Source organism: Schistocerca serialis, chromosome 9, assembly GCF_023864345.2.
Source record: "Schistocerca serialis cubense isolate TAMUIC-IGC-003099 chromosome 9, iqSchSeri2.2, whole genome shotgun sequence".
Classification (NCBI taxonomy): Eukaryota; Metazoa; Arthropoda; class Insecta; order Orthoptera; family Acrididae; genus Schistocerca; species Schistocerca serialis.
In genome coordinates, this window is record NC_064646.1 from 32,294,525 (window position 1) to 32,319,540 (window position 25,016).

Consider the following 25,016-nt stretch of genomic DNA (forward strand, 5'->3'; position numbering starts at 1 on the left):
ATGATATTTTTCATTAGAGAAACAAGCACTGGAGAAATGAAAGGACCCAGTACTACTGTACACTAAAATACAGGAAACTGTTATAAAAACCTCTATCTAAATAGAAACAGCCAATCAAAAATACTAATCACAAGGGATAATTACATACATAAAATCATGCAGTTAATCTATGAGCTTCAGTAGTAGGTTCTGCTTGATCTAATACAGACTAGGCAAGATACTGTAACTATGAGAGGTAAGTATTTAACTGCTTTTGCAACAGTAAATTCAAGTCACACTGACCTTATAGTCTCCCCTTACATTTGGCACATTGTTTAGGTAATAGAATAGAATTTCAACTCAGTTCAAAATATATGGGGTATTTTGGTCATTTCAGATGTGACTGTGCTAATGAATAATCATCCCAACATCCAAAACTGCAGCTCAGTGAATGAGAAAACTAAGCAAACATGTACGAGAGTTATACAGTTATCTGTAATATGCGAACAAAATATAAAAAGAATGTACCTTTCCTTCTTACAGCCCTTCTGAACAAATTCCACTGGTCTTTAAATATGTCTGCTTGTGTCTGTATATGTGTGGATGGATATGTGCGTGTGTGCGCGAGTGTATACCCATCCTTTTTTTCCCCCTAAGGTAAGTCTTTCCGCTCCCAGGATTGGAATGACTCCTTACCCTCTCCCTTAAAACCCACATCCTTTCGTCTTTCCCTCTCCTTCTCTCTTTCCTGATGAGGCAACAGTTTGTTGCGAAAGCTTGAATTTTGTGTGTATGTTTGTGTTTGTTTGTGTGTCTATCGACCTGCCAGCGCTTTCGTTCGGTAAGTCACTTCATCTTTGTTTTTATACATAATTCCACTGTAAAGTTAGACAGTAAATTGGTAAAACTAAAACACTCTTAAAATATCATGAGACCATACTTTTCAAGTAGTTTCTCTAGAAATCTTTCTATGCTCTCAATAGATGATATCCTGGCCATAATTCTCAAAGAGAGAAAATTGTAACGATTTTCATCAGACAATGGAGATCCAGTTTGGTGCGGTTTACACACACTAACTCATCAATGTCAGCAAAGGCTCCTAGCATGCCTAGGTATTGGCTCAGAAAAACTAGTAGCCTACTAACATCTAGCAGCAGTTCCTGACTCTGTTAAAATCTGTTTTTAGCCACAAGCCATGGAAATTCCAGTCTGTCGGAATCACCTTATGTATACAGCAATTATGAGAATTCCTTGTGGACAAAGAGTTTCAATGAAGATGTATACAAAGACTTTTAAATGTCTAGAATCTGCATCATGTTCCTTGCCCTATAGCCTTTGACAATCTTGAATACGATCAATTCCTCTTGTAGACCATGCCTGACATTGCCCAATTATTTATTTCACGGGTCACTTTTTCCAAGCCGACGAAAGGACCAACAAATAAACATCTCAAACAATGGAAAATCCAGGATTGAATGTAACAATGGAAAGTTGCTACTCACCACACAGTGGAGATGCTGAGTCGCAGATAGGCATAACAACAAAAAGACTGCCACAATATCCACTTTCGGCCATCAAGGCCTTTGTCAAAAATAGACAAAACACACACACACACACACACACACACACACACACACACACACACACCAAAGGCACTGGTGGCCGAAAGCTTATATTCTGACAGTCTTTTTGTTATGCCTATCTGTGACTTAGCATCTCTGCTATGTGGTAAATAAACACTTCGGGTACATTATATGAACAGTTTTCTGTTCAGTAAACGTAGCTAACGTAATCTACATCGTTGTGGAAAACAATGACTATTTATTAACATTGTAATAAAAGAATCAATATTCACTTACATCATGTGGCAGCAAATGAGCCATCACCTACCTCTGTGGCCAAACATGGGAATTAATAAATTTTCATCAAAAGGAACATAATCCCACATACTTGTGGTGTAAAGAATTTTCTTAACCCTAATTTAGCCAGAAGATTGAGGTGACAGCTGATCTCTTACCAGTATCGCACTCAGCTAGTCCGAAGTAGTAAAGTGATCTTAATCTACCTGTTGGTTGCAATCAGATCCTTTGTGAGAGGAGTAGAATGTATCCTTGCTCTAAATATTTCCTTTTCCACTCTTATTTTTCTCATCAACAGTAGCACAGTGTATCTGTTACTGTCATCTTAACGGTTAGTTATCTGACACAGTACTTGTCTTCAGTAAGACTCACATCATGCTGTGAATCACATGTTCTTCCCTTATTTGCATTTTGTTACTTTTAACTGTAACGAGCATCATTCAGTGCACACAGATCAATCAAAATGTGAGGTCAGAGAAATAGTAATGCACTATTCACTGTAATTCAATAATGATAATGAACATAAAAGAGAAATTTTTTATGGCAGCAGCATTGGTCCTTTACCAGCTGGTGTACAACTATTTCTTATTTTTGGTTGTTTCAGGTAAGTCACTAAACAGGTAATCAACATGACATAATAGTTCACCCGTAGTGATAAATCCCTCTACAAATCCAAGAATAAATCAGCTACATCAATTAACAGTAGGTGCTTGCCAGTCTATAGAAGCAAAACAATGAATTGACATGAAGTATTTCTGGGGTTTAAGAGGTTTTAGGGTGTTAACCACCACATTACAAATCAGCAACATGTCGATAAACTGTCACCCATCATGACAAATGATAAAGCATCAGTCACTGATGAACTCATCCAAAATGATAGAAGCATCATCATAAGACAGATTATTGACTAAACAAGTATGTCAGAAGTATGCTAATCACATAATTCACAAACCGAAAAAAATGTGCTTAATGTGTGCTACAGTTTTTTTTACAAGGGAGATGACACAATTCAGAAATAAATGCAAAGACTGTGCATTATGCTTTTATGTGTTCATCATGTGCGAGACTGGAAGCATTCAGGTTCTAACTGTCAAGATGACAGTAACAAACACACTGTACTGTTGTCGATGAGGAAAATGAGAGTGGACAAGGAAAAATCTAGAGCAAGGATACAGCTTAATCTTCTCACAAAGGATCTGATTGCAACCAACAGGTAGATTGAGATCATTTTTCTACTTTAGATTAGCTGAGCAAGATACTGCTGAGAGATCTGCTGTATGCTCATAATATACTGTCAAGTTCTCTGTCAGATCACACAGTAAATTGTGGGATAAAATTATTTTAGGACCATAGAAGGGTCACTACCATGCATGTTCTGCTACATTGAACAATCTGTATCAAATGAAAACATTGTTCACCAGTAGACAAACTACAGCATATCTCACAAACAAGGGTGGCTGTTAGAAACATCAAGCTACATGACAAAAATACAAAATCTCATGAAAATTTGGAATACAGGTAGGCAACCAATGGACTGCAGGCTGGATCTACTCCGTGATTGGTTTCAATCATGACCGCGGAAAAATCTGAGGAAGGAAGAGCAAGGCACCCACATTGTACTTATTTAGTGCTGCAGAAACAATCCATGCTTATGCAGTCAGTCATCATTTTTGACAAATATTTAAAAAATACTTGCTATTAGTGTTTGTGGATATCAACACACCAAATTTCAAACACTTGAATGAGCTGCTTGTAGCCAAAAATTCACAATGTTGCTCCTAATTGCTTGTTGACTGGAATTGCCTACCTCATTGCTGTATTTCGTTGTTCTATCCTTTCTCGTTTCAACATTAATAAATAATTCTTGACTGTTGTGGATTTATTAAAACACTGCAACTGTTCAAATTGACAGTAATGAATAAGTGCAACACATACTTTTATATGCATTTATTTTTCTATGATGACATTTCAAGACACCTTGCACCCTAACTCCAGATGTTTACATTTATGTATGTGTCATCAACACTTTTTTTTACCAAGGGCATTGCAGAATTTTCCAATGGAAGCTTTTAAGACAGTTATTGTAAAACGTTGCAAGTACAGAAAAAAATGTTCACAATGCATAAACAAATGTAAACATCTAAAGAAGTGAAGAGAAATTGAATGTACTCGGAAAAAATCATGTTTCGAGGCATAATTCACTGGTGTGGCTTGTCAGGAGATGGGTGCCATTCATATTGGTATGCTAACCCATAAATGTTAACATCAGGGTAATGATCAAGCTTAAGAGTTTTATGATGATGGATTCCTGTCATGGAAGCAAAAATGGATGCAGTGCAAAGAATCTAAAGGATCATATACTGAGCACCATTCCCAAAAGTCCAGAGCTTCTGCTTATGATATTATATTTCTCTGGTGGTTACTATTGCTGAGCAACAGTGGATAATGTGTTGCTCACTGCCAATCTTGATACTAAATACATCAGCGTAACAACTGTCAGTAAGAGCCTTCTTATTCTGCAAATATTCAATAACTCAATTGCCGATTTATATATATATATATATATAAAATACACACACACACACACATACACACACACACACACACACACACACACACACACACACACACACACACATTACTGCTAAACTTCACACACTAGCAACAATTACATATTATAGAAACCTAATCACAACCTTCTACAACAACAACAACAACAACAACAACAACAACAGAAATTCCAGGAAACTTTCACAAGTCAAAAATGACCATCAATAAATAAGTTCATATTGACATGTTAAACTGGAATTTCCTCGACAACAAATTTATGTGAATTGGAAGGAGAGGTTGCTACATAATATTACACCACATATCTGGCTACGATGGGCTGTCAAGATGCTCAAAGAGGTTAAAAATTCATGGGGCAGGCAGTTTACAAATTAACTGATATTAATGCAGGGTTAACTCACAGAGGGCCTAATGAACTGTTGACACTGCTAGCCTACACTACACAGGGAGGGGCAGGTAGGTTGCCTGTCCTACTCACCCCCCTCCTGAGGGCAGCCCCTGGCCAGATACGAGGCGAGCCCTGGGAGATCAGGCTCCCACTACCCACCGACAGCAACGTCTCGTCCTCTGAGAAGATGCGCATTTCCGTTTCCTCCAGTTCAAAGTTCAGCTGAATTTCACTCAGGTCCAAAGAAGAAGAGAAGTGTTCCTCTCGCTCCTCTTCTGCTAGTCTTGATGGCCTGTAACATTCAAAATGTTAAGCTTAAAAAGTTTTAATTGTGAGGCTGAACAAATATTGCATTCTGTTTTGCCCACAGGTTTTGGTGAGTGGATGAGTAGTTATCTTGCTCCACATAATAGGACAGTAATAACTAAAATCCCAAAATAAAGAAATTGCCACTCAACTAAACAACACAAAATACCTCCAGCTGCATAAATGAAATAACAAATTACTATTATTATCTCTGCTTATAGAGTCAACATTTTAGTGCCAAACAACACGAGTTTTTACGGATACACAGTGGATTTTAACAAAAACAAATAATTAACATTGTTTTGTACATACCTAGCATGTGCACGAGTACGTGCTGGGGTTTCTGCCAACTGATCAAAGTATGAATCGTGTGAAACAGAGCGGCTATGACCACCAGCCCTAACAAGATCCTCAGGTACTCCTGCCGTTGGGGCTTGCAATGGGAGATCTGTATCTGTCACTGCAGCAGAATTTCGACTCGACGAGTTGGCCAATGACTCCGCACTCTTTACAGGCCGCAAGCGTCGCCTTCCCACTGACAAATCTGCTTCCGTTACTGCAGTTGTCTGGAACATAAACATCTTCTGACTGTGAGGACGACAACCAATTTACACGGCAAATAAACAATAGTTTTTATATAATACAGCAATATTCTGGATTATAAACAATAACATATTTTCATGACATCACTGTCACTGCACCAAGTTTGAAAAACAAGTGCAGCATTATTTTTTTTAAGTCAATGGTCACATTTTGTGTGCAAACTTTACGCCTTTAGTTCTTTTTTTTTTTTTTCTCTCTCTCCAAAATAATTACCTGATTGAGACCTAAATCAGATGGCGTAGTTGCTTTTCCAGTCTTGCGGCCTGATTTACTGAAAAAGGACTTCCATCCAAGAGGTGACCTTTTGGAACCAGATCGCTTACGAGCTGAGCCACCACCAGGGAGCTCAATCACAGTGTGGTATTTGGCAGGAAGGCTGGCTGGTCCTCCACCTGTTTCATCAAATTCACATAAAGCACTGGGTTGTTGGACGTACATAATGATACTTTCTTTTATGCAAATTTTTACTTATAAGGCCAGTAGCTTTTAACTATTGTAACAGACATTGTAAATAATTTAAGAGTAAAGGTAAAACACACTGAATATTAGAGGTGTTGAGTCATACACAGGCACATAAACAAGACTGAAAACTTTGCTAGTTTTTGGAAAAATCCTTTTTCAAGCTAGAGTACACACACACATACACACACACACCACCACCACCACCACCACCACCACCACCTGATACAACCACTCAAGTTGCAGGACTACAGTCCCAGCAGAGCGTATTCAGCTACCAACATTTTGCTGTATAGGTGTGTGTTGTTTCAGTAATTCCAACAGATAACATGAGCCTACATCAATATTTTTATTACAAGAACTCTTAGGTTTTATTGAATAATAACATATTTTACAGGTCCTATTACTAGACCACATTTAAAGAAGATTAACACAAAACAGTATGTATGCTGTATGTGACAACACTTAATGAATGGGAATCTATATTTTCTATTATTACAATACATTGTAGTGTGAATTCTAAATTAATCATATTTTCAACAAAAAATGACAAGATGCACAAAATATTTTCCAAGCAATTTCTAAGGACGAAATAATATTTTACTATTACACTGCAAGTGGTAGATACTAATTCTTGTACACTTCTTTTATGAGTTCAATTTTAATAAGCAGACTTGCTATGTGTTACAACAACAACCCCATGCAGAAACTTCGCATTTCTTGGACAAGTTTGAGAAATAAACTGCAACTTACCTACTTCAATGTACTCTGGTTCTCCCTTTCCAGATGACATCAAAGCTCGTGATCGAGCTTCCTCCAAGGATAGTAATTTTGTAGGAGTAGAGATAGCAAGACTCTTAGGCCGACTTCGCCTTCCTGGAACTAGCAAAACTCTGCATTATTCTTAATAGTTCTCAAAATCATTCAGTTAGATGGTTTTGTTATGTGGCACGAAACTTTTTTCTCTCTGTGGATTATAAACTGAATTGAACAACCACAGCATCTGAGATTGTGTCAATGCTCATTTCAATATTCCAGCACTTTGCATGTCCCTAACTATTATTATCTGGGAACGTAAGTCTTGGACACATATTTCCAGCTATCCAGGATCATTGCAGTATACTTCTGTAACTGAGGAGCATCTTTTCAAAACTTGATAAATGAAACAGATAAAAGTTTTTCATAAAATGAGCTTTTCTCTTTTCACCTAGATAGATATGTTTGAGCATTTGAATTTTCAAATGATTGCTATATCTCACTGACAGTAACAAAGCTCTGTAATGAAGTATATTAAAATTTAATTTTTATAACATTGTATTAAGGTGTAATAATATTATGAAAAGGATAGGTGCAACTCACCATATAACAGAGATGCCGAGTCATAGAAAGGTACAACAAAAAGACTATCACAAAATAAGCTTTCGGCCAACAAAGCCTCTGTCAAAAACATATGACACACACACACACACACACACACACACACACACACACACATATACATACATGATCACTGTCTCTTGCAGCTGAAGCCAGAGTACGACCAGTAGCAGCAGCACATGATGGGAGAGGCAACTGGGTGCGGGTAAGAAAGAGGCTGGGATGGGGAGGGGGAAGTATAGCAAGGTAGGGTGGGGGGTGGTGAATTGCTGCTGGGGAGCATCCAGGGACAAGGTGAGGAAAGGATATGGCAGCTAGGTGCAATTGGGAGGTTAAATAGTGAGCAGGGAAGAGAGGGCAGAGGGGGAGGGGGGGGGGGGGGGCTAATGGAAAAGGAGAGAAGTAAAAAGACTGGCTGCATTGCTGGGATAGAGGGCTGTGTAGTGCTGGAATGGGAACAGAGAAGGGGCTAGATGGATGAAGACAATGACTAACAAAGGTTGAGGCCAGAAGGGTTATGGGAACATAGGATATATTGCAGGGAGAGTTCCCACCTGCACAATTCAGAAAAGCTGGTGTTGGTGCCAAGGATCCATATGGCACAGGCTGTGAGGCAGTCACTGAAATGAAGAATGTCACGTTGGGTGACGTGCTCAGCAACAGAGTGGTCCATTGTTTCTTGGCCACAGTTTGTCGGTGGCCATTTATGCGGACAGACAGCATATTGGTTGTCATGCCCATGTAGAATGCAGCACAGACAAGGTACTTCCAGCTTAGCCGGTAGATCACACAACTGATTTCACAGGTAGCCCTGCCTTTGATGGGATATGTGATGTTTATATTACGTTATATTAAGGTGTGATTTTTCCAGCTTTTTTTTCAAAAGTCAATAAATGCTTATAATTATTGCTGGTATCAGTTACGTTGCCTTCTTTAATTCTGTGTGTTTGTTTCCACAGCTGATATTTTTATGTGCTGTAGTGTTTATTATATGTCTGCATTGTTGCAAAATGTCAAACAATGGAAAATCTATGAAGGAATGTATAATATTACGAAAAGGTACGTTGCTGCTCACCATATAGTGGAGACACTGAGTTGCAGATAGGCACAACAAAAAGACTCACAAATAAAACTTTCAGATATTAAGGCCTTTGTCAACAATAGATGTACAAACACACACAAATGCAGTTGTGTGTGTGTGTACATCTATTGTTGACAAAGGCCTTAATATCTGAAAGTTTTATTTGCGAGTCTTTTTGTTGTGTCTATCTGCGACTCAGTGTCTCAGTTTTTAAATGTTAGTTGGCTATCTGTCAGGCTTTTGATGCTGTTTGGTAGGTGACCAAAGACTTTTGTGGCAGCATAATTTACCCCTTTCTGTGCCAAAGTCAGATTTAACCCTGCATAGTGAAGATCACCCTTTCTCCTGGTGTTATAGCTATGCACACTGCTATTACTTTTGAACTGGGTTGGATTATTAACAACAAATTTCATAAGTGAATGTATATATACTGTGAGGATCCCTAGATCCTTAAATAGATGTCTGCAGGATGGCCGTGGGTGGACTCCAGCAATTATTCCGATTACATGTTTTTGAGCAATGAATACTTTTCTATTCAATGATGAATTACCCCAGAATATGATGCCATACGAAAGTAGTGAATGAAAGTAAGCATAGTAAGCTAATTTACTGAGATTCTTATCACCAAAATTTGCAATAACCCTAATAGCATACATAGCTGAACTCAGACGTTTCAGCAGATCATCAATGTGTTACTTCCAGTTTAACCTCTCATCAATTGACACACCTAAAAATTTTGAAAATTCTACATTAGCTACAGACTTCTGTTCAAAGTCTATATTTTTACTGGAGTTGTGCCATTTACTGTACGGAACTGTATATACAGTGTTTTATCAAAATTTAAAGAGAGTCGGTTTGCTGAGAACCACTTAATAATTTTGTGAAAAACATCATTTACAATTCCATCACTTAGTTCTTGGTTTTTGAATGTTATTACTATACTTGTATCATCAGCAAAAAGAAATAACTTTGCATTTTCATCAATGTGGAATGGTAAGTCATTAACGTATATCAAGAACAGTAAAGAACCTAAGACCGAACCCTGTGGGACCCCGTACTTGATAGCCCCCCAGTTTGAGGAATCAGCTGTTGTTTTAACATTACATGAACCACTTATTTCAACTTTCTGCATTCTTCCAGTTAAGTATGAATTAAACCATTTGTGCACTGCCCCCTCAAACCATAACGATTTAGCTTATCTAAAAGAATTCCATGATTTACACAATCAAAGGCCTTTGAGAGGTCACAAAAAATACCAATGGGTGGTGTCCGGTTATTCAGAGCATTTAATATTTGATCAGTGAAAGCGTATATAGCATTTTCTGTTGAAAAGCCTTTCTGAAAACCAAACTGATATTTTGTTGGTACTTTATTTTTACAAATATGGGAGGCTACCCTTGAATACATTACTTTCTCAAAAATTTTTGATAGAGCTGTCAGAAGAGAGATTGGCGGTAGTTGCTGACATCCGACATATCCCCCTTTTTATGCAATGATTTTACAATGGCATATTTCAGTCTATTGGGGAAAACACCCTGCTCCAAAGAGCTATTACATACGTTGCTGAGAATCCTACTTATCTGTGGGGAACAAGCTTTAAGTACCTTGCTGGAAATGCCATCAATTCCGTAAGAGCTTTTTCTTTTCAATGAGTTTATTATTTTACTGATTTCAGAGGGAGGGGTTGGAGGAATTACAGTTGTTTCAAACTGCACAGGTATGGCCTCTTTTATTAGTAGTCTTGCCTCTTCTAGTGAAGGTCTAGATCCTATTTTCTCCACAACACTTAAAAAATGATTATTGAAAATATTTTCAATTTCTGATTGTTTGTTAGTACACTTGTCATTCAGTTTTATGGCACTAAAGTCTTCCTGTGCTCTTGGTTGCCCTGTTTCCCTTTCAATAATATTCCAAACTGCTTTAATTTTATTATTAGAGTTACTGATCTCAGACATGATACACGTGCTTCTGGACTTTTTAATAACTTTTCTTAGTACCGCACAATAGTTTTTATAATATTGAACAATTTCGGCGTCAGTACTCCCTCTTGCTGTTAGATACAGTTCTCTTTTATGGTTGCAAGATATTCTTATTCCTTTAGTTAGCCAAGGTTTTTTATATGTTTTCTTGGAATTGAGAACACAAACAATAATAATAGATGTGATTCTTCAGTTTCTCCCGACGTATTTCTTGCTCGAACAGTCCACAGGTGTACTGCCGGTCCATAGTGTTCAACAGGCACAATATTTCGGCGATCAGACATGTCGCCATCAGCAGGTGCACTGACGAACTGAGCTCCTGAGGGTGGGTAGCCATCTTAAATCCTCTCCCCTCGCAAGGCGTTCTCTCTACAGTCTGTGCCCGCATGTCAGCGGGCGGTGAGATGCTGGCGTTGGTGTCTGTGGTGGCATCGGTGTAATTGCCTTGTCCACCCTAGTCACCCGTTTGTTTCCTTTGCTAAGTGTCTTTTTAATTAGAGTCAATGCTGGTTCCCATGCCCTGCTGAGGTTGTAGCTGCAATCTTGGTTGATGAGTCCGTCCTGGTACGATTTTCGATGGCCCCTCTAACGACACTGTCCCAGTATTTACATGTCTGTCCCATGACCCTGGTATGGTGGTAGTCCATTTCATGATTTTTCGACAAATGGTGCTCCACGACTGCCGACTTGTTCGGGTACCCAAGTCGAGCGTGCCTCTGATGTTCTCAGCAATGATCTTCAATAGTGCGCACTGTCTGTCCAATATAAGTCTCACCACATTGACACGGAATCTGATATATGCTGGCCTTCCGCAAACTGAGATCATCTTTGACACTTCCCAATAATGCTCGCATTTTATTTGGTGGGCAAAAGACAGTTCCTACTCGGTGTTTCCTCAATATTTGTCCTATTTTCCCCGATAGTGCAACAGTATATGGTAAATAGGCAGTGGCTCTCTCTTTCTCCATGACTTCTACAGTCTCCAAATTTGCAAGCAGATAGCTGCCACCACCCTGCACAGAGGAATGGGGTGCTAAAAACACTGGTGCATCGGGCGCGCACCATCTCTGACACAGAGAGTCTACCCCAAGAGCTGGAACACCTCAAAACTGTATTCCGGAAAAAAGGGTACTCAGAATGGCAGATCACATGCGCTCTCCTCCCCACCTCTACAGTACAGTGCGTGAGGACGGAAGAATTCACGAAGAAAGAGAGAGCCATTGACTCTGTACCATATACTGGCGCACTATCGGGGAAAATAGGATGAATATTGAGTAAACACCGAGTAGGAACTGTCTTTTGCCCACCAAATAAAATGCGAGCATTATTGGGAAGTGTCAAAGATGATCTTGGTTTGAGGAAGGCTGGCATATACCAGATTCTGTGTCAATGTGGGAAGCCTTATATTGGACACACAGTGTGCACCATCAAAGATTGTTGCCGAGAACATCAGAGGCACACTCGACTTGGGTACCCCAACAAGTTGGCAGTTGCAGAGCACTGTTAGTCCAAAAATCATGAAATGGAGTACTAACATACCAGGGTCTTGGATGAGACATCTAAATATTGGGACAGCATCGTTAGATAGGCCATAGAAATTCGTACCACGGATGGATTCATCAACCGAGAGTGTGGCTACAACCTCAGCAGAGCATGGGAACCAGCACTGAGTCTAATTAAAAAGACACTCAGCAAAGGAAACGAATGGGCGACTGGGGCGGACGAGGCAATTACACCGACACCACCACAGACACCGACGCCAGCCTCTAACTGACCGCTGATGCGCGGGCGCGGACCGTGGAGAGAACGTCTCTCAAGGGGAGGGGATTTAAGACAGCTGCCCGCCCTCAGGAGCTCAGTTCGTCAGCACACCTGACAATGGCAACATGTCTGATCGCCAAAATATTGTGCCCGTTGGACTCTATGGACCGGCAGTACACCCGTGGACTGTTCGAGCAATATTAATAGAAATACAGTGGCATAATACAATTACAGCAGTGATAACTAATTTAACATAATAGTTTAGCTAATCAGTATTACATGAAGTATATCACAAAAAGTATTGCAAGCTACAATCACATCGTTATTGTCAAGTTTTCCCTCTTACATCTATATATCATTTGTCTAGGACTTCTTTGTAAAACACCTCTGTACCCTCTGGAATTTCAAAATACTTTAGCAAGGCACAAACATCTTTCTTCTTTTGTTTGCTTACTATATTTTGGTTTGGTAAGAGCGTAGTTGTTAGTACTGTTGGATGGCATGGTTTCTTTCGTCTCTGGATGTCAAGTTACATTAACAATTTTCTTTGTTTTCTTGTATGAGATGACATGCTGGCTGCTCATTTTGAATGACAACTTTGATTTTAGTACTTTCTGTGCACTATCTTTTAGATTTTAACAATCCAGTCTGTGTTTAGAACATTGGGAGTACTGTGCTCCTCTAAAATATCCTAATATTCTTTAGGACACAAAATGCTTTCTTTTTTTCTGTAAGTTTTCTCAATTCTGGAGGCATGTAGCTATGGCCACCAACAGGGAAGAAGTGACAAATATTATAGAATTTTGTGCTATTTTGCAAGAACGTTGTCAGCATCGCCATCATAAAACTGTTTTTACTATGGCTGTTGCAAGAATCTGAGGATTGATATACACAAGGACTTTTTAATAAAGAATGATGATAATTTTTTTTGACAACATATCTTTACTCAGCCTCATAATTTTGATGGTCCTTCTCAGTCTCCCATGAATGCGATACACTTGTCCCAGAGTTTCTGTCAGTCTTCAAATACATGCTGGAAACCATTTTTTTAGAGGTCCTTCAAAATTGCCTCCATACTGCCTCTTATGATTGATAATGCCTCCCACAAAGGCGTTTCTTCAAGTTAGGGAATAGAAAAAAGTCACATGGGACTAAATCTGGACTATAGGGAGGGTGAGGGATGCACTTCATGTTCATTTTTGCAAGATATTCAGCAACAACATTGGCAATATGCGGCTGCACATTATCGTGGTGCAGCATCCAGACTGCTTCATAGAAATGTGGTCTTTTGCGCATGATATGGACCTGCATTGTTTTCAGGACATCCCTGTAGCATTGTCCAGTTACTGATGTGTGTGCAGGTACAACATACTGATAAACCATTCCATGAATATCAAAGAATTAGATGAACATAACTTTCCCAACAGAAGCAACCACTTTTGCTTTTTTGGGGGTTGGTGATGGAGGAGATTTCCACACTGAGCTTTGCTGTTTGCTCTCAGGATCAAAATGATGTAGCCAAGTTTCATAAGCAGTGATTACATTTGAAAGAAACTCTGGATCTTCCTCTAACATCAACTTTAACTGGATGAAGACCTGCACCTGAATGTCCTTTTGTTCGAGAATCAACAATCTTGGAACCCATCGCACACAAACAAGTGTCGTGTAATTTTTCTGTCACCAACATATGGATGACACCCAATGAAATGTTCAGTATTTCAGAAAGAGATCTTAAGGAAATTCGTCAATCCTCTCTCAGAATGACAGCAGCAGTGTTGATGTTTTCTCATGTAAGAGCAGTAACTGGAGCACCGGACCCACCTTCCTTCGAAATTGATTGTCTCCCCTCTTTAAACATTTTAAACCACCTTCAACCTGTGCTGTGGGGAAGAACAGACTCTCCATAGGCCTCCTGTAACATTGTATAGACCTCAGCTGAAGATTTGTTGAGACGAAAGCAGAATTTCAAAGCCACATATTGTTCCTCGCATGTTACTTCCGTTGCAGCGGTAGGTGATACTGAACGTGTCTGACCTTGTCTGTCTCTCACAGGCAGGAACCAGGAGTCCCCCAACAATGAAACTACTATGGCGTGTTTGTTGCACATCAAGCTAACAGAATATCATCAGATTAAATTTTAGCGCGAGAAATTACGACCAAAAAAATTATGATCATTCTTTATTGAACAGCCCTCATAGTATTGGTGCCATCATCTGTTTTTATTTATTTTTTTTTATTTTTATTTTATCTAAGTCAGAAGAAAGTCCAGCAAAGCTGAAGCAAATTCAGCGCATCCTCTTGCAGATATTTTCTCCAACCAGGTGTAGAAAATGATGCTTCCCCTTTTTTGCTCCTTAGTATGGATCATGATGCACAGATTGTATAACCATACTTGTCTAACGCAGAAAACTTCACTAACTGATAGTTTTGGAAAAGGCCGGTTTTGTTGCTCGTTAAAGCAAATCATAATGACAGTAGGATTATCTTCCTTCATTATATCATAAAACAGCTTTGCACTAATTTCATGTAATCTGTCTATTCGTAATTCATTTTCCTTCTGCAGATGAGTTTCAACTTTTATTTCCATTACACCAACATTATAAGTGGAGCAGGTATCGGTATATGTTCATAAAATATAGGTATTTTGATAAGAAACAGTGTTTCAGTCCAAAATTCTTTTATTCTTCACAGAATCTCTTGAAAATTTCATAGACTGTGATATCTGAGGGCAAATAACCTCTCTTAGACTTTCCCCCTTCATTGTGGCTCTCTATGCATTTACATTTTCAATATCATTCTTAATGGCAAAGTTACTTCCTTATGATCCTTTCCTGTTCTGCCACCTCCTCTCCTTTCTTATGACAACCTTCCTCCTTCATGGAACCCGATTGCTACATAGGATAACCTGTCCTCTGACATGCCAGATACACCTTGGAAACTGGTGACACAAACTGGCACTACTTCACTATTCCTTTTTCTAATGGTAAACTTCGCTGGCGATGTTTTCTTCCTTTCTGCATTCTGGGTATCCACTTCTCTGTCCCAAGATGAAGAAATTTTAACAGAAACTTATCTTGATCCATTTTATTTAATGACATCATGTGGTGATGAAAATGAGAAACAACTTCATGGCAGAGTTCAGCAGCTTTGCATTCTTTCATTCCTGTAGCTTTACAGGGTGAAACCCCAAGTCCATGATTGCCTTTAATGATAGATTTCTTTTTACACTTTTTGCTTTGTGTTTCAGATCGATGTAAGCTCTTCTTGAATCAGGAATTTCTCTCATCAGAACAATCATTGATCTGTACGCCATTTTCAGAATCACAAGGCTCATCATCCATTCTGCTTCCACTTGCAATACTTCTTTGTACATGTACAAGTGAGCATCAAGCAAATACTTGTCTAAAAGTAGGCTGCAGGTGTTCTGATGACAATGAAGTCTGCTTGCAACACTACTCCCACCAGTTCATATTGTTACAACAATAACACTGCTTAAAGCAACTAGTGTGCTCCATTATTGTTAACTGCTTGCTGCAGAAAGATGGAAAGAGAGCCGAGACATGAAAGAGTAATTATATCGCATTTGTCGACTTTTGCTATAACTGTAAGAATGTATATATATCATGTTTTGCTGAAACCTTCTGATTCAAAGTGTTCATATACATGGCAATGGTCGATTTTTGCTAAGGCTTGGTTTAGGGGTTGATGTAAAAGGTCAGAATTATGCCTTTACCACACCTAACTCAATTTTGAAATTTTTTTTGCACATTTCAAGTTTTGAAAAATGCTCCTCAATTGGCAATTGAAGTTATACAGCCCTAACTGTTAAGAATAAATATACTACTTATATGCAAATTGCTGAATATTAATTACATTATTTTTTGTGTTGTATTTCTCTCTTTCCTTATTATCAAGATATTTAAAAGTGTTCAAAACAACCATTAGATTTTAATTTTAAAAACCAACAGCCCCAGTTGCAAAGTTTACCGAGATTTACCTAGGTTTCAGTCGGGATAACCCAAACTTCTTCACAATAAAAGTAACTACCGTTTATCCATAGTAGACATCGTCAAGCTAAAACTACAAATCCATAAATTATCGTCAGACTGTAAAAACTTATCTGAAACTGCCTCGGCCCCACTTCGTGACCTCAATGCGGCAGCCACGAGTGCTGTACTGGAACTGTCCATAGCGTCATGACGCCCGCCTAGGCTGACACAATACCTTGCACCTGTGCGTAAACTGTGTGATGGGTACTTGTTGGGACAAGACGTGAACGTAACCCCTGACCTTGAATTTACTAGTAAAGTGAAATAAAAAGTATACCTGAGGAAAAGGGCGTATATGTTATCTTGTGCAGAACGTACTTAGATTGACTGTCTTAACATTTATGAAGTATTCCTTGGTCATGTTCGTTGGTCATGATATGAGGAAGACATCACGTGCTTACAACATATGGCCTGAATAGGAAAATTTTGTGCTTAAGCATGAAGTTTAATCACCTAAAATAATTTTTATAACCGTTTAAATTTTGTGTCGAATTGTTTGTCCTCTCTGTAGATTAGTTCAGACGTTCTTTGCACAACAGTTTTTAGCATGGATAGGGACTGCAACTGCTGTGTTCGGATGCAGGCTGAGTTGGCATCCCTTCGCTCCCAGCTTCACGCAGTGTTGGCTTCGGTCACACAGCTTGAGGCTGCTGCCAATGGGCATCACTGTGGGGGTCTGGATGGAGGTTTGTCGGGGACGGCCAGCTCGTCCCACGCATCCCCCGATCGGACTACGACTGTGGTTGCCCGGGATACTGCCCGCATTGAGGCTGATCCCTCACCTGTGGTAGAGTGGGGTGTCGTCTCAAGGTGTGGCAGAGGGCGAAAGACATTCCGGAGGGCTGAACGGAAGGCCTCTCCAGTTTGTCTGATGAACTGGTTTCAGGCTCTGTCTCAGGCTGAAACTGATCTTCGGCCGGACATGGCTGCTTGTCCTGTTCCAGAGGTTGCCCCTCAGTCTGCAAGATCCGGGCGGTCGCAGAGGGTGGGCTTACTGGTAGTTGGGAGCTCCAACGTCAGGCGCGTAATGGGGCCACTTAGGGATATGGCAGCCAGAGAGGGGAAGAAAACCAATGTGCACTCCGTGTGCATACCAGGGGGAGTCATTCCAGATGTGGAAAGGGTCCTTCTGGATGCCATGAAGGGTACAGGGTGCACCCATCTGCAGGTGGTCGCTCATGTCGGCACCAATGATGTGTGTCGCTATGGATCAGAGGAAATCCTCTCTGGCTTCCGGCGGCTATCTGATTTGGTGAAGACTGCCAGTCTCGCTAGTGGGATGAAAGCAGAGCTCACCATCTGCAGCATTGTCTACAGGACTGACTGCGGACCTTTGGTACAGAGCCGAGTGGAGGATCTGAATCAGAGGCTGAGACGGTTCTGCGACCGTGTGGGCTGCAGATTCCTCGACTTGCGCCGTAGGGTGGTGGGGTTTCGGGTTCCGCTGGTTAGGTCAGGAGTCCACTACACGCAGCAAGCGGCTACACGGGTAGCAGGGGTTGTGTGGCGTGGACTGGGCGGTTTTTTAGGTTAGATGGCCTTGGGCAAGTACAGAAAGGGCAGCAGCCTCAAAGGGTGCAGGGCAAAGTCAGGACATGCGGGGGCCAAGCAGCAATCGGTATTGTAATTGTAAACTGTCGAAGCTGCATTGGCAAAGTACCAGAACTTCAAGTGCTGATAGAAAGCACCGAAGCTGAAATCGTTATCGGTACAGAAAGCTGGCTGAAGCCAGAGATAAATTCTGCTGAAATTTTTACAAAGGCACAGACGGTGTTTAGAAAGGGTAGATTGCATGCAACCAGTGGTGTCGTGTTTGTCGCTGTTAGTAGTAGTTTATCCTGTAGTGAAGTAGAAGTGTATAGTTCCTGTGAATTATTATGGGTGGAGGTTACACTCAACAACCAATCTAAGTTAATAGTTGGCTCCTTTTACTGACCTCCCGACTCAGCAGCATTAGTGGCAGAACAACTGAGAGAAAATTTGGAATACATTTCACATAAATTTTCTCAGCATGTTATAGTCTTAGGTGGAGATTTCAATTTACCAGATATAGACTGGGACACTCAAATGTTTAGGACGGGTGGTAGGGACAGAGAATCGAATGACATTATACTGAGTGCACTATCCGAAAATTACCTCGAGCAATTGAACAGAGAACCGACTTGTGGAGATAACATCTTGGACCTACTGATAACAAACAGACCCGAACTTTTCGACTCTGTAAGTGCAGAACAGGGAATCAGTGATCACAAGGCCGTTGCAGCATCCCTGAATATGGAAGTTAATAGGAATATAAAAAAAGGGAGGAAGGTTTATCTGTTTAGCAAGAGTAATAGAAGGCAGATTTCAGACTACCTAACAGATCAAAACGAAAATTTCTGTTCTGACACTGACAATGTTGAGTGTTTATGGAAAAAGCTCAAGGCAATCGTAAAATGCGTTTTAGACAGGTATGTGCCATGTAAAACTGTGAGGGACAGGAAAAACCCACCGTGGTTCAACAACAAAGTTAGGAAACAGCTGCGAAAGCAAAGAGAGCTTCACTCCAAGTGTAAACGCAGCCAAAACCTCTCAGACAAACAGAAGCTAAACGATGTCAAAGTTAGCGTAAGGAGGGCTATGCGTGAAGCGTTCAGTAAATTCGAAAGTAAAATTCTATGTACCGACTTAACAGAAAATCCTAGGAAGTTCTGGTCTTACGTTAAATCAGCAAGTGGCTCGAAACAGCATATCCAGACACTCCGGGATGATGATGACATTGAAACAGAGGATGACACGCGTAAAGCTGAAATACTAAACACCTTTTTCCAAAGCTGTTTCACAGAGGAAGACTGCACTGCAGTTCCTTCTCTAAATCCTCGCACAAACGAAAAATGGCTGACATCGAAATAAGTGTCCAAGGAATAGAAAAGCAACTGGAATCACTCAACAGAGGAAAGTCCACTGGACCTGACGGGATACCCATTCGATTCTACACAGAGTACGCGAAAGAACTTGCCCCCCTTCTAACAGCCGTGTACCGCAAGTCTCTAGAGGAACGGAAGGTTCCAAATGATTGGAAAAGAGCACACGTAGTCCCAGTCTTCAAGAAGGGTCGTCGAGGAGATGCGCAAAACTATAGACCTATATCGCTGACGTCGATCTGTTGTACAGTTTTAGAACATGTTTTTTGCTCGCGTATCATGTCGTTTTTGGAAACCCAGAATCTACTCTGTAGGAATCAACATGGATTCCGGAAATAGCGATCGTGTGAGACCCAACTCGCTTTATTTGTTCATGAGACCCAGAAAATATTAGATACAGGCTCTCAGGTAGATGTTATTTTCCTTGACTTCCGGAAGGCGCTCGATACAGTTCCGCACTGTCGCCTGATAAACAAAGTAAGAGCCTACGGAATATCAGACCAGCTGTGTGGCTGGATTGAAGAGTTTTTAGCAAACAGAACACAGCATGTTGTTATCAATGGGGAGACGTCTACAGACGTTAAAGTAACCTCTGGCGTGCCACAGGGGAGTGTTATGGGACCATTGCTTTTCACAATATATATAAATGACCTAGTAGATAGTGTCGGAAGTTCCATGCGGCTTTTCGCGGATGATGCTGTAGTATACAGAGAAGTTGCAGCATTAGAAAATTGTAGCGAAATGCAGGAAGATCTGCAGCGGATAGGCACTTGGTGCAGGGAGTGGCAACTGACCCTTAACATAGACAAATGTAATGTATTGCTAATACATAGAAAGAAGGATCCTTTATTGTATGTTTATATGATAGCGGAACAAACACTGGTAGCAGTTACTTCTGTAAAATATCTGGGAGTATGCGTGCGGAACGATTTGAAGTGGAATGATCATATAAAATTAATTGTTGGTAAGGCGGGTGCCAGGTTGAGATTCATTGGGAGAGTCCTTAGAAAATGTAGTCCATCATCAAAGGAGGTGGCTTACAAAACACTCGTTCGACCTATACTTGAGTATTGCTCATCAGTGTGGGATCCGTACCAGATCGGGTTGACGGAGGAGATAGAGAAGATCCAAAGAAGAGTGGCGCGTTTCGTCACAGGGTTATTTGGTAACCGTGATAGCGTTACGGAGATGTTTAACAAACTCAATTGGCAGACACTGCAAGAGAGGCGCTCTGCATCGCGGTGTAGCTTGCTCGCCAGGTTTCGAGAGGGTGCGTTTCTGGATGAGGTATCGAATATATTGCTTCCCCCTACTTATACCTCCCGAGGAGATCACGAATGTAAAATTAGAGAGATTCGAGCGCGTACGGAGGCTTTCAGACAGTCGTTCTTCCTGCGAACCATACGCGACTGGAACAGAAAAGGGAGGTAATGACCATGGCACGTAAAGTGCCCTCCGCCACACACCGTTGGGTGGCTTGCAGAGTATAAATGTAGATGTAGATGTAAAAATAACTTAGGAGTGGGAAGGATAATATAAAGCCAACATCCTTATTATTATGACTAGGTCTAAAAAAACTTATGAGGCGTAAATGTTAAGCAGTTGCTTAGCTATGGTTACAAAGCATGAACATCCTATTGACTTAGCACACAAATGGTCATGAATGAACTTATGAACAATCTAATCTGTACCATCCACCAATACGGACCATATAAAATAGATGGTCATTATTCAAAATTAGTATATTTGACCTGAAATGGTCTAGAATCAAGTAAAAATAAACTATTGCACTTGCCTGATTGAGCTTCATGACGAAGTTATGGTTACGAGTTACAGAAAACACTAAAGCAGGGGATAATGTGGCGGCAATGGGGTACTCAATTTGTTTTCATGGAGGTGATCCACACATATACTGTAAAAACTGTGTGTGGAACACTGCCATCATAATTTGGGCCTGTTGAGAACTGCCATTGAACTTAGGGAATGACAGCGAAATTATGTTTACAGCTAAAGTGTGACTTGGCGAACATCACTCCAACAGCGTTGTTCGCCAAATCACATCATAATTTAACCATTTTCCCGTCATCCTCCCATAGTTTAGACTAGTTCTTTAAGTACATATGACCTCTGTTGGTCAATTATTTTAAGTGTGTTGACCAGAGCGATGTTCGCCAAGTCACACTTTAGCTTTGAGCATAACTGACCTATGTTGGCCAATAGTTTTAAGTGTGTTGACTGGAGTGATGTTCACCAAGTTTCAGATAAGTTTTTACAGTCTGACGATAACTTACGGATTTGTAGTTTTAGCTTGACGATGTCCACTATAGACAAACAGTAGTTACTTTTATTCTGAAGAAGGTTGAGTTATCCCGACTGAAACCTAGGTAAATCTAGGTAAAATTTGCAACTGAGGCTGTTGGTTTTTAAAATTAAAATTATTAGTTATACAGTTTCTGACAGAGCCGCGAAATGTTGAAAATATCTCATTTCTTTTAATGCTAATGTCCCACAACTTGATATATGGCACAGATTTCCTCATGAGAAATGAGTTTTTTTTTCTTAAATTGGCTACATGATGTTGAGGAATCAGTCACTGTTTTGGGGGAATCTTTATCAGTTAAACTGTGTAATTTTGAACTTGACCAATTTGCTTTCCACAACACAATGTTTAGTTTCTGATCAACATTATCTTGCAGGGGGAATACTAACTAGAGTGGTTTATCGCCTTTATTCTCAGATGAAATATATTGTTCACAAGCTACATAACTTTGACAATAATATCAAGATTGCTGAGAACAATACCAAAAAGAAAAAGTCTATACTACCCTGCAACAAGTACTACTATGGCTCAAAAACAGTTAATATTAAGTATACCAACAATTAGATTCATGCCTAGTTCGTAGCATTTTTGCTTTGCCTGTTGGTTTTCTGGTTGCTATGGGTTTGTTTGTCGATTGGCATTTTTTATTTTTAGTTCACTCAGAGTCTAACGTAACAATCATGACACACTATCCCTCTTTCGTTACCCACTGCAACTGCAGTCACCAAGCGACCATAAAGCTATACTGCTGAGTTTGACGACATTTTGTGAAGGCAAACGGTAATTGATATATTAATGTGTAGAATGATTTTTACAAATGGGAGTGTCTGTAGTGCAATACACTGTGCAGTAACAAGAAGAAGAAGATGCCAGATTTGTCTTTTTTTAGGTTTCCTCATTGCTCTTAAGCACTACATTACAGAACAGGTTATTTACAATTTTCTTGTAACTTAAAGATATTCACTGGAGAATGTCATTTTCTTGAAGAACAAAAAAATAAACAGTGGAAGACCTGACCTTTTGCAGAAAGGTGTCGTATATGTACTCAAAAATGTGAAGATTTCTTCACTACACTTCCAGTCAAATTAGTGAATGTGGAACATATATAACGTGTATGGAATGAAATACCTACATTATTTAATGTAGTGGCTAAGCTACCACAACTGTAGCTGAAGGAAAAACCACACAGACATGATAAAAGAACAAAAGCAATAAAATCGTTTCCCAATGCAGAAGAAACCAATTCCACAATTGTTGCTGCATCTGTGCAACAAATGGCACAAATCTTAATACATTCACTTTTGAAACAAAAGTAATTACATTTACTTGATATTTTTGTATTAGAAAGTTGAGTGAAGTGTAAGACTGTGCATAACATTAGGCTCCCTACAACGTTTTTACATGTCAAGGAAAGTGCCTGTCTTAATAACAACAGGCAACAAATGAATAATATTATTCTCACGCATGAAATATGTGTGTTCATATTTTCTTGTTTTCACTGGATTAAGCTGTAATTATACATATATTTGAAAATTTTTCTTCATCATTAAGCTGTAGCTTATGTCACTGAAACAAGGGGATTCGGCTGTTTTTACGTGTATTTCACGATCATTCATGTCTCTTCAAAACTTAGTAATGCTTGGAATACAAAAATGTAATAACTATTTCACTAATTAAGTAGAAAAATGATTAAAAACAAACTTTTATTTTACAGATGCTGTCTCACTACTGTTGCACCAACTGTCAGATGGTAACGATTCTCACAGAAGTGAGTGTTGTGACTGTATATGTTAGACTGTGGTTCACAGTTGCTACTTCAGTAACACACTGTCATTTGGAGATAGTGAGTGGAGCTGTGGACACTAAAAAATCGAATGCAATGTAGAGAAATTGAAGCATATTTGACATGTTCTTCTGTTTGAGCTCAGTAAAGAGGTGGCAGCAGCAGAGGCAGCCAGAAACATTTGCACTGTGTATGAGGATAACGCCACTGGGTACAGCATGGCAATAAAATGGTTTTCTCCTTTTAAAGAGGTTCGTTTTCACATCAGTAACCATCCCCATTCAGGAAGACCTATGGGGTTTCATGAAGATTATATAAATGCATTAATCCACACGGATCCATGTCAGTGTACTTGAAAAGAGGCACATGTGATGTACTGTGACTATTTCACCATGGTGTGACGTTTACTATTTCACCATGATGTGACATTTACATACACTATGTGATCAAAAGTATCGGGACATCTGGCTGAAAATGACTTACAAGTTTGTGATGCCCTCCAACGGTAATGCTGCAATTCAATATGGTGTTGGCCCACCCTTAGCCTTGATGACAGCTTCCACTCTCAGAGGCATACATTCGATCAGGTGCTGGAAGGTTTCTTGGGGAATGACAGCCCATTCTTCAAGGAGTGCTGCACTGATGAGAGGTACCAATGTCAGTCAGTGAGGCCTGGCACAAAGTCGGCTTTCCAAAACATCCCTAAGGTTTTATGAAGGATTCAGGTCAGGACTCTGTGCAGGACAAGCCACTAAAATGATGTTATTGTCATGTAACCACTCCACCACAGACCGTACATTATGAACAGGTGCTCGATCATGTTGAAAGATGCAATCACGATCCCCGAATCGCCCTTCAACAGTGTGAAGCAAGAATGTGCTTAAAACATCAATGTCGGTCTGTGCTGTGATAGTGCCACACAAAACAAAAAGGGGTGCAAGGCCCCTCCATGACAAACATGACCACACCATAACACCACCGCCTCCGAATTTTACTGTTGGCACTACACACGCTGGCAGATGACGTTCACCGGTAATTCACCATACCCACACCCTGCCATCGGATGGCCACATTGTGTACCGTGATTCGTCACTCCACACAACATTTTTCCACTCTTCAATCGTCCAATGTTTATGCACTTACACCGAGTGAGGTGTCATTTGCCATTTACCAGCATGATGTGTGGCTTATGAGCAGCCGCTTGACCATGAAATCCAAGTTTTCCCACCTCCCGCCTAACTGTCATAGTACTTGCAGTGGATCCTGATGGAGTTTGGAATTCCTGTGTGATGGTCTGGATAGATGTTTGCCTGTTACACATTATGCCCTCTTCAACTGTCAGCGGTCTCTGTCAGTCAACAGACGAGGTCGGTCTGTACGCTTTTGCGCTGAACATGTCCCTTCATGTTTCCACTTCACTATCACATTGGAAACACTGGACCTAGGGATGTTTAGGAGTGTGGATATCTAATGTACAGAGGTATGATACAAGTGACCCAATTACCTGACCACGTTCGAAGTCCATGAGTTCCGCCCCATTCTGCTCTCTCACGATGTCTAAAGACTACTGAGGTCACTGATTTGGAGTACTTGGCAGTAAG

At 40.2% G+C, this 25,016-nt stretch overlaps 1 protein-coding gene across 1 annotated transcript in view; it reads right to left on the reverse strand.

Moving 5' to 3' along the window:
- Positions 1-25,016, reverse strand: part of LOC126419299 (GTPase-activating protein CdGAPr) — a 478,818-nt gene that overhangs the window by 55,132 nt on the left and 398,670 nt on the right. The window contains exons 9-12 of the mRNA XM_050086473.1: positions 6,916-7,044; positions 5,917-6,095; positions 5,413-5,666; positions 4,885-5,086 (exon numbers count right to left, since the gene is read on the reverse strand). Of these exons, the coding sequence (XP_049942430.1) occupies positions 4,885-5,086; positions 5,413-5,666; positions 5,917-6,095; positions 6,916-7,044 (764 nt within the window). The remainder of the gene's footprint in view (positions 1-4,884; positions 5,087-5,412; positions 5,667-5,916; positions 6,096-6,915; positions 7,045-25,016) is intronic.